The sequence below is a fragment of the Centruroides sculpturatus genome, unplaced genomic scaffold (assembly GCF_000671375.1).
Source record: "Centruroides sculpturatus isolate CEXI.00-Female unplaced genomic scaffold, Cexi_2.0 scaffold2627, whole genome shotgun sequence".
Taxonomy (NCBI): Eukaryota; Metazoa; Arthropoda; class Arachnida; order Scorpiones; family Buthidae; genus Centruroides; species Centruroides sculpturatus.
Genome location: NW_019386715.1, coordinates 1,603 through 13,578, shown reverse-complemented (window position 1 = coordinate 13,578; position 11,976 = coordinate 1,603). Strand labels below are relative to the sequence as shown.

The following is an 11,976-nucleotide window of genomic DNA, read 5'->3' as shown; positions in this document are numbered from 1 at the left end:
TTTCAATATTTAATGGCTTTCTATTACTGAATTATTTTTAAATTTTAGACAGATTCTACTGTAAATATTAATAATAATATAAATAAAATATGTTTAGTTTATTTTTCGAAAATAAATGAAAAGTTAAGAGGAAAAAGCAATAAAAATATCTCCAATCATTGCTAATTAAAAAGAAAAGAAAGATAGACGTAAAACAAACATCAATTTAAACTATTTTTCAAATTCGAAACAATTCATTATTATTATAAATTGATTCCTTATCTCACTTACTTGAAGTGCAGCTTTAATAATCTTTTAAACTTTTTCTTATTCTCAAACTTAGATACACTTTAAAAATATCAAGAACAGTAATAAGAAAACGATCATCAATGTCTTTTCGAACCATCAACTGGCTTGATTTCTAGTCTATGTGTATAACAAATCTATATGTTTAATGTTGCGATGAGGCTTATGGGTTTGTTTTTTTATAACAAAGATAGCTAAGTATAATATAAGCAATGAGTTTAAGATTAATGGATAATATAGAAATTCTTCTCTTGCATCATTTTTCTGAAAACTTTTAAAAAAATATATTAAATAATACATAAGATGGATCAAACTTGTACTTAGTTTATGCTGATAAAATAGGTATTTCAGTAAGTAAAGACGAATAAAAATACAATATAAAGATTTAAAAAAAATTATAATGGAAATTAAATTCTAGAATAATAATAACAGGGTAAATTTAATAATTCAAATCTAATGAAATCTTCAAAAGTTCAATAACCTTTCAATAAAAGTTCAAACATATTTTTAAAATATATAATAGTAGATTCTTGGTTAAGAAAATACATAGTTTTAAGTTATTAAAAATGATTTACATTTGTAATTTAGTAACTTAAAAGTGACATTAGTTTATTAAAAATAATTTTTTTCAGTATTTTTCCACGGTGTTTTTGATGAGAAATTAAATATCAAACAAAGAATGAGAAATTAATAATCAAACAAAGAATATCAAACAAAGAGCAAACAGTAAAATTTTAAACATAGCAGTTTAATAAAAAAAAATTCCCATTTTAGGAAAGATTAAAAATTAATCAAACAAAACTAACAGATAAATGAAAAGATGATAAATACTGTATGAAATTCTGAAAAATTGCCAACGTGAGATAAAGAGAAAAATGCAGCTGATGAAGTCGAAGAATCTGGAATATGAGCAAAGTTAGAAGTAATAGATAGAAGGAAGAAAACCCAGTAGATACTAGATAAAAATATAAAAATAATACAAATAATAACACTTCCAAATAATAATAATAACACTTACAAATTCAGATATACAAGTTCTCAGAATTAACGTAATAATCGGATTATTTGTAATTAATACAATAGTAACATCAAAAGATACTATCATTAGTGTTATTTATATACATTATATGCGAAGTTTGATTAAAATGAGAGATGGAGATCACTTTTTTATTGTTTAAAGTTGTTATTGTAAAGATGAAATATACGTCTAGCCTATTTTAAATGAATATTTACTCAATGTTCTATTGTATACGAAACACAATAGAGAATGCAACAGATTGACTCTTTTCTGATGTAAATGTAAAATATGAATGATAATACTTTGCTTATCATCGACTAAAGCACATATTCAATTATTTATTAAAGAGAATTAATAGATTCTAGTCAAATTATACTTTATAATCTATAAGTTATCTATATTAATTTATTCATAGCTAATAATGGAAATTTCTTGTTGATCTTGGTCCTGATACTGCATATTTTTAAGTTAACTTTTCATTATACGTTATTAGATTTTTTTCATGTATTTGGAGTGTAAACTTCTTGTGAATTTTAATGTAAACGACTTTTAAATATTTAAATTTCATATCGGTAATAAAAATTACCTTATCAACATCGTAATATCAGGTTTAATGTAAGATTTTAAGACACGTTTAATTAGATTCGTTTACTAATTCCAATCTGTCATCTTCTATCATTACACGTTAATTTATTGGGTAGTCAATTAGCAACCGATTCTACAGTCGTTGATTAAATATCATTAATTATTTTGCTACTTTAGGTTTAAAATAAAATAAAATAAAAATTACGGGTCTTGACTTTACTGTAAACCGTTAACATTTAAATTCAATTAATATTTACTTTTTGTTAGCACAAAAACATTCTAAAGAATTTGTAGATACCGAATTTTATCTCTGCATCGGATCTTCTTTAATTTATTTGATAAACAGTATAATTTTTTTTATTAAATTTTAATTATTCTATTTCTTAATTGCTATACTACTGACGGTTTAACATTTCGTTTAATTCTTTTCTTTATTAAATATTAATTATTTAATTTATTCTTCATATTATGTTAATGACAACTTAAATCAGACCCATTGTTTTTTCTCTTCCTTTGTTAAATTTTAATTCATTTGCCTTTTTTGTTTTTACATTATTAAATTTTAATTCTTTTAAATTTTTTTTGTAGTCAAATTTTTAAAAGACGATGCAAATTACATTTATTCATTCTTCTCATTAAATTTTAACACACTGATTTCTTTCTTCTTTAAATTCTGTTAAAGATAATTTAAATCAGTTTTGATTGATTTATTTATTTTTAAATTCGATTTTAAACTATCTAAAACGCCAATTTAAACAATTCTAATTGTTGTTTACCATTGTCGTATTTTAATTTTTTTAAGATTTAATTACTCAAATCCTTCTATGGATAATTTAAATTAGTTTTTTTCTTTAGTTTGACATTTTGTTAACACTTATTTTTCAAATTTTTGTTACTTTACAATTGTATGAAGGAACATTTAAATCAGATTTTCTCATATTACATTTTCTGCTCTTTATTTGTTCACGTAACCACAAATAGATATGATTCAATAAATGTGCTTTTTACCTAAATTTCATTTAATAATAAAAGATGTGTAGAGTAAATTCGATGTGATAAAATAAGAAAGAAATCCTGGGTAGAAAAGAAAATGTCAAAAGCCTTTTTCTATCTGACAGTTTCGACTTCTGTTTTTGTCTGAGTTGAATTAAGAAGTCAATCTGTAGTTGTTATCGTACCATCTGACGAGTTTGAACAGTGACGATAAGAGGATGCTTATCTTCCTTGTCCTTTTAGACAGATAAAAAAGTTTTATTCGAGGAGAAACGATTCTTTTTGTCCCTTTCGGTCTATTAAGTGCATAAAAACTCAATACCCCTATAGGTCTACTATATTTATGTACCACAGGAGAATTTTACGACTTTTCACTATCAGTTAAAAAGTTATAAGTTGTCAAAATTTAAATTTCATAAGAGAAAAACTTTTAAAATCATTAAAAATAAATAAATTCACGAAGTAGTTATTTTTATTTAAAAAAACCTAACTATTTTATTTAGGTATGTCAACTTTTTAAACCTTTTTATCCAAACATGGCATCTAAAAATTTTACTATAAAACTCAAAAATTGTGTTTAGTTAACATTAATATTAAATTTTAACATATTTTTCAAATGTCTGTACATTTTAAATATGTTAAATTTTGTATTACTGATCTCAAATGTATTTTTGGAAGATTTTATTCGGAAAATGCAATGAAATACAAAACCCAATGTAATGGAAGGATAATTTGTATTAAAAATTCACATAGTCTATTTTATACAAACAGTATATAAAACTTTGGTTTTACTTAAAAGTTTCTGAGAATAACAGTCCAGCAAATGCATAACAAACACGACAGAAATGGATAGTCTGCACTGAATTTTGTGATATTTACATTTTAAAGTCTCCAAGTCTCTTTACATTATTCATGTGTATTGTATAATGCATAAAATAACTCCTTTTCTATTTTAAATTAGTTCCATTTTGAAGAAATTGATAATTTTCTATAAATGTTATTTTAATGATATTATGTAAAATTATGCTTATGCAAATTTTAGGAATTTATCTAGACTAATTATTTACTTATTATAATAATAGAAAATTAATCTAATTTCTACTAATGTGTTAATTAACCTTATAATTAATGCATAACCTATCTAACTATCGAGTTAGATTACACATTTATTAATACTTTAATTATATATAGGCTATATATATATATAAAAGTAAACAAAGACGTAAGAAAATAAATGTCTATATATACTTTTAATTTTATATAATATTTTATTTATTAAATTTTAAATGAGAACGTTTCAAAACTCTCAAAGGAAACTTAAAATAGCAAAAATATTGCTAAAAATAACTCGAAATTATTTTAATCTAAATTACAAAGTTTTATTCTTACTTAAAATATTTTCCAACATTTTAAAAATTACAAGCGATGATAATTTGATAATGTATGATGCTTGATTATCTGCAAGAGAATTATTACATTTATCACATGAGAATGATAAGAGTATCTCTTAAATTAAACTATCAGTTCACTCTTCCCTATGGAGTTTATATCAACTAACATTAACTTTTGACATTTCGTGTCTATATAAGACTAACGCAAAATTTTATAAAAATAAAAATAATAATAACAAAAATATATATATATATTTATGTATTTACATTTAGTAATTATCTACATCATAATTTCAAATGTAATATCAAGAGTAAATACAAGTTTTCTACTTCTCATTCTCATTATATTGATTTTAATTTGCATATTTTAATTTTCCGAGTGTAAATATCTTCACTTATAGAACAAATCTACAAACTTAATATCTTCTAACATTTCCCAAAAGTAATTTGAATAGTTGAAAGTTAAGAATTGTTAATAATTAATTTCATTTAAAAGATGGATACTAAAATGATTAAAATTACTTCATTAATTAATACTTTACAATTAATTTTCTGACTTCAAGATTAAACTGATAGTTTAAAAGTATTATTATTATTATTATATAGTAGTAATATTCTACATGAGTGTAGTAGACTGTATAGTAATCTAATGCATTTAATGCCTACAGGCCTTATTATATATTGATAAGAATAAATTTAAAGTTTAACAAATTATAACTTCTTCCTCTTGAGATTAAATCTAGATAAAGTTTTACAGTTTTCAAATTCTGATAAGCTAATCTGTAAATTTATAAGTAATATAAATTTAATTCTATATAATTTATTAATTATCAAGAATGTGTTAAATAGAATATATGCATGTTAGAACATTAAAAGTAGGAAGTCTGCAGATATAAAATATTTTAATGATTCTTTGGCTGTTTATTTAAAATTTTAATGTGTTTTGGAAGTTCCTCATTAAATTATTTGTTAATATTTTCCTCTTAAAAATGCATATTTGAACAAATATTTAAATTTGCTTTGAATAAAATCAAATATGTTCAATAATAGAGATTAAGTATATATTTGTTATATTTTTATTATTTGGAATAATTTAGGTAACAAATATTTAATTTTAGTTCAAAAATTATTTAATTTTAATGTATAATGTTTAAATAAATCAATAGAGAACTTTTTAAATTTTTAAGTAAATATTAACTGTACAGACTGAAAATTTTAATAATTATTGAAATAACTTGAGGATATTTTATTTAAAAATAATTAGATAAAATTTTTTATCACTTAGAAAAATAATATAGTACTTTAAGACCTTAAAATATAAATTTGAAGACAATAAAAAACAAACAATATAACACAATTATTTTTTTATTTTAATTTTAATTTGCAAGAAACTTTACGTAAAAAACAAATTAATTAAATTTTAATATTATTTAAATATAAATTGAAATTATTGTACATTATTTATAATTAAAACATAATTGAAATAGCATCATCGATTTAAAGTTGACATATATAAAAAAAACCTATTAAATTTCTAAGAATAAAGAACTTTAAGTGAAGACGTTCATCAATTCTAAATTATAGGTATCACGATATTTAATTTAAGTTAAAGTCTCATAAATAACAATATCAAATACAGATCTATTAAGTCAGATTCTAAGTTATGTAACATAAATATAAATTGAAATTATTGTACATTATTTATAATTAAAACATAATTGAAATAGCATCATCGATTTAAAGTTGACATATATAAAAAAAACCTATTAAATTTCTAAGAATAAAGAACTTTAAGTGAAGACGTTCATCAATTCTAAATTATAGGTATCACGATATTTAATTTAAGTTAAAGTCTCATAAATAACAATATCAAATACAGATCTATTAAGTCAGATTCTAAGTTATGTAACATAAAGATAATTTTTATCATAAAACTAAAAAAATAATTATTTACTGTGTCCTAAAAATAAAAATGATAAAAAATTGAAGATCAAATTATTAATTTTTCATTATTAAAAAAATTTAGGAATTAATTAGCAATTTTGAGTTAAGTTTTTTAAGGTTAATATTTAAAATCGAAATATTTATAAGTTGCATTCGTTTCGTCAGAATAATATACACTATTACGTCAATTTGAAGTCATTTTATCCTTCCTCATTATAAAAAAAAGCACAAGAATGACGTTAAAATGACGTAAGAGTGTGTACTATTAAGGCAAAACCAATGCTCCTATAAATTTTATTTTCATATCTCAAAAATGTTGCAATGGAGTTTGGCTCCGAAAAAAATTTTATATCCGATTAACTTTGAAAATTCATGAATAATAATCATTTCGATTCGTATATATATATATAGGCTATATATACATATATAGGTCACATCCAATGTAGAGTGATAAATATCAGTTTTTTAAATTAATATTTTTATCTGAAGAAAATAAGTCAACAAGTATGAAATGCTTTCTAAACTGTCTGATTGTCTACCTAAACTCTAAATTATATTAAACAAAGCAGATGTAACGTTAAAGAATTGGATATTATCTGAAAAATAACATATTATATGATTTTTAATATATGTTATGCGAGAAAAATCTTCTAATTAAATACTTCATTCTTCATTAAACAGCTTTTTCATTTTAGATATAAACCTTTTAAATTATATATATAATAGTAAGAAATTTATATTTCATGATCGTTAAGATAGGAAACAGGTGTCATTTGTTCTTCCTTCGACATTAACATAAATATTTGATGACTTTTAACATTTCTTAATGCAGTTTTCAATATTTAATGGCTTTCTATAACTGTAGTGACTTGGGAAATAGCGAAGCGAATAATATTTCCATTTATAAATTCGAGTAGAAATGGTTGACTTATATTTTAAAATTTTTTATTAATTTATTTCTATTTTCTTACAAGAAAAACTATATTTAAGAAATAACTTTTTAAACTTAAAATTTATAATATTTTATAATATTATGCTAAATTTTTCAATTCCTTTGGTTAAGTATTAAATATATTTACAAGAAAATTAATGTATTTATAAGATTTATGAAAACTGAATAACTTATAAGGTAAACAATAAGTATAAAAATACAAAATATAAATATAATTAATTCGAATAAGAAGAAAACAAATTTAAGATGTTTGACTTATTCCATTGACTGAAAATATAAAACTTAATGATTAATATTATTAGTTTGAATAAAATGGATATAAATTTTTAATATATATGTATATATAAGTAAATTAGCTAATAAATTCTTTATAAAATGATTTAAAATGGCTATCTTGATTTAAATGACATTTGGAGTAATTTGGGAGATAACATAGATTATATTTAAATTAATTTTCGAATATTAAATCTCATATTTTTAATAAATTAAACGGCTTTACTTATAATAAATTCATGATATTTTAATTATTGTAGATTAAAATTTTAATTTTGAAATAAATTTTAATACATATGGTACAAAATATCTAATATGAATCAAATTTTTTCTCCTAAATGTTATTTTAAATTAAAAACTTTTTAATATATTTTCGATTTAAATTTTAAATTTTTTTCTCATATGTAATTTTGATAGTTTACACAGAATATTTGTTAGTAAAGAGAGACTGTCTTGTTTATATTTCGATTTAGAAAGTTCAAATAAATTATAAAAACCAATAAAATCTAACATGTACTTATTTTTTCTGCTATATTCAACTAAATAATAAATAAATTAAATTAATTAAATAATTAAATTCTATTGCATAATTTAATTAAAAATATTTTATTAATCAGTTATGAAAGATCAAATTTAGAGAAATATCAATAGAACTTTTTGAAAGCGGTTATATTATACGATATAAAATAGTTTTGTACACCTACAAATTTCAAAAATTAATAGAAAAATTTCGATGAAATAAACAAAATTTCACTTTTTCGCTAAATAAATTAACAAAAAGCTGGAAAAACTTGTTTGATTCAACTTCATAACTTTCCACATTCTTTGATTCTACATCTAATGGTCAAATGATTAAATTTTTAATAAAGTCTTAGAAACTTATAATTCTATAATATATTCTTCAAAATATTTTATTTTACAAGTATTAAAAATTTTTCGAATTTATATTTTATTTAAAAAAAACATAAGAATTTCCTACATAGAATTTAAGTCAAAATTCTTTATTTTGGTTTTTAAAGTATGAATAGTAAATACAGTTTATAAGCACATTTTTATTAATCAAACGACTTGTAATATATATATAATATTTAAATAAATATATAAATATATATACAGCTTTGCCTGCTATTAAGATTAGCCCACTTAAATATTATTTATAACTTGTAATATCAGCCTACGATAACCCACGTTTCGTTATGAAAAAAGTTAAAGTTTCAAATGGGTATAAATAAAAACGTACTGTTAGACCTATTCCATTTTTCCTCTCAAATGATACTTTCTGCCTCACGGGGAAATGTATTCGAACTGGATATTGTTTTGTATGTAAGGTTGTCATCCATTTGGGAATAGCCAGAATTTCGATCCGGAAATTGATAAAAATAGAAAATTGACCGAGAATTGATAAAAATGTTCGGTAGGCAGGTCAGGCTAGACTTAAAAAAATTCGGGAAAATACCTAATTGCTAATGAACGACATAACATGATTTAATCGGTTAATCTGCAAAATCTATTATTGGAGATAAAGTTTGTAATTTGTTTTCTGGAAAACTTTTATAAAGAATTTTTATTCCTATTTNTAAACCTCTTCTACTAGGGGTTCTCAACCTTTCTGAGGCCATGAAACACTATTCATATACTTTTTATTATAAGGAGCATTAGCATCAATATATTAAAAAATTGATAAGCAGTTCTATGGTTTACTATTCTCAGGAAACAATGAAGCAATGAACTAATAAACTTTAACGTATTGAATAAAATAAAAACACGAAATTGTCTACGAATATAATAATATATTATAGTACATTGGAGTAAATTTATAATAAAAACTAAATATTACATATATATGTATGTGTTAAGTTTAATAAATATATTAAAATAGTGCACACTGTCATAACAAATTACTTTTAAAATATTAAAGTAAATTATTTTTTTATACTATAATAAATAATATTAAAAATAATTGGTTTGAAATATTAAATTATATTTTTTAAAACAAAATTTTAATTCACTCAAAAATTTTTATTATTTAGGCCTATGCATTCTAGAAACATGAAGTCATATTTAGTTGTAGAACCTGAAAGAGGGAAAATTTAGGCAGTTTTTTTTTGCATTTAGAATTCTTTTCGACATACATTAACATTACAATTCATATTCATTTAGTCAAAGTTGAACAAATGTCTGTTTCTTTTATACATATTTTAAATTTAGGATGCTTGAAACACGTTCATATTATATTAAGATTTGACAAAACAATGACAATGTGGGTATATCTTATATTAATCGTTAAAAATTTTAAAACTTTTCTGATAAAAACGACAGCAACAAATCATATTGTGTTTTTATCTTTTGTCTTTTTTTATTTTTGTCTGTATGAATCAAAATACAAGCGACGAAACAGGGAGAAGCATCCAGTTTTTGAGATAATTTTACAGGATTTTGAAGACTTTCTTCGACGTATATGAAAAAAAAAAATAATGGATTGATTATTCCAGCGGTGAGGAACCTTCTTTAATAGAACGCCACATCTCATTTCATTTCAGAGGAATCTCCAAGACCTCACGTTTCATTACAGATTGCATAAAGATATACATTCAGAAAATATGCACAAATATATATTTAGATAGATTTTTTAAATTTCTTTCTCAATAAACATAACACATTTTTTAGTTAATTTATGTGTAAAATGAAGGAAGAAGGTGCCTAAAACTGATTTCTATATTATATCCTATCATTATATATTTTATCAGACCGCATTAGAAGTCATAAAAGACCCCATTACCCATTTTTAGATAATTCTTTTGAAATATCTTTTTAACAATTTTATAAATTATTTTGGCTTACTATACTGTTATAATCATTGGTCATCCCAATAATCGTTCGACCTTTGTTCAGGTATGAGAATATTAAGAGATTGCAGTGAATGCTACGCTCTATAAGCTATGAAATCTATTGAAACAGAAACAAAATATATAGTAGTGACACAATTCATATTTCCCATTGTCAGAAAAATATACTTTAATTTTTGTGTGCTAATTACTAGGAGTGATAACAGATGGCGCTTTAAGAAAAAGTTGTAATTTTAATGTTATTTTTATCATAATTATAGAATATTAGCCATAAAAATAAGTTATTTGCCAATAATAAATTAATTAATTTTAAAATAATTATTTAAAAAATTGAAAAAAATAATAATAAACTAAGATATATAAGTATATATATTATTTAATTATACAGTACAATATACATTACAAAAATTATTTATAAAAATAGCTTAAATTATTTTAATTATTATCACAATTTTTTAAATGTATATATTATATATATATATGAACAAATTTAAATTCACATTAAAAGCTATTTAATTAATTAAAAAAATATTTATATATCAATGTTTGCATGTTTTACTTCAGGGAAATTAATTTCAAATATTGATTTTACTCTTTAAATTTCATTAAAAATAATGATTATTGTTGCACTAAATCATAATTACAAACTATTTGTATTCTATAAGCTGTATTATAATCTGTAAGCTAATTTCAGTACATATATCATATTTGGAATAAAGTAGAAGTGTATATCATGTCATTGGTTTTTTTAAAATATGGTTCAAAATGAATCATAAAAAATAAGAGAATCCAGATTATAAAAATAATCTAACAAAAACTCATAAAAAATAAAAAGAATTTTCTCTGATTTATGTATGTAGATTTTTCAAAAGTTCAGTTCTTTTTGATTGGTGTAGATTTAATAAAAGCTGAAATAAACAAATAAGACGTAGATATTTTGGGAAAATTTTCACAAACAAACTACAAAACTTTGTTTATATAATAAATATCTTTTCTTTATCCATTTATTTATTCGAAACTTAGATCCAATTTTGAAAAATGACATTTCTATCTTGACATACAAAACTACAATGAATTTATCATAGAAAATTATGATATATTTTTGAATAATTTGCACAAAACTTACCCTACATACTAATTGATGTTATGTGAAAACTGTATATTCCGCTATGAAAAATATCACTATAAAAATTCAGACTGTAGGGAATAAGGATAAGGAAGATGTCAGAATCTGGATTTAAATCCGACCCGGAAACTCATGATTTTTTCATAAATAGTCTGAGACAAAACTTTATTCTTATCCTCAGTCATACTGCAGATCCATTTCGTCTGAAACTTACCCATCGTGAGCAAAATTGAAGTTGGCCACATAGTTTATTATGCTCTTCACTCCCAAGACAAAATTCAAATACGATTAGTGGAAAATCATATGTGCAATATAATTTAGATATTAATTTGCTATGTGAAATGGAGAGTTTAAACTCCATTTTTCATGTAAATATTTGTTGGTATTTTAATACGTTTTCTATCATCGATTGACTAGATTAATTATAGAGGTAATTATAATAGGCGTTGATTAATGAAAATATTATAAATCGATACACTTAATTGCGTGTTTATTAGCTCGTTTCGCCACAGACATAAACTAACTCTTCTGGTTTGGCTGAGAGAAATGAATTATAGGCCGTG

At 22.1% G+C, this 11,976-nt stretch overlaps 1 protein-coding gene across 1 annotated transcript in view; it reads right to left on the bottom strand.

Annotated features, from left to right (window-relative positions):
* The window catches only part of LOC111615650 (pre-mRNA-splicing factor SLU7-like), a gene marked incomplete at its 3' end in the record, with an annotated part of 13,166 nt that extends 1,535 nt beyond the window's left edge, over positions 1-11,631 (bottom strand). The window contains exon 1 of the mRNA XM_023357073.1: positions 11,628-11,631. Within this exon, the coding sequence (XP_023212841.1) occupies positions 11,628-11,631 (4 nt within the window). The remainder of the gene's footprint in view (positions 1-11,627) is intronic.
* Positions 11,632-11,976: the final 345 nt, after the last annotated feature.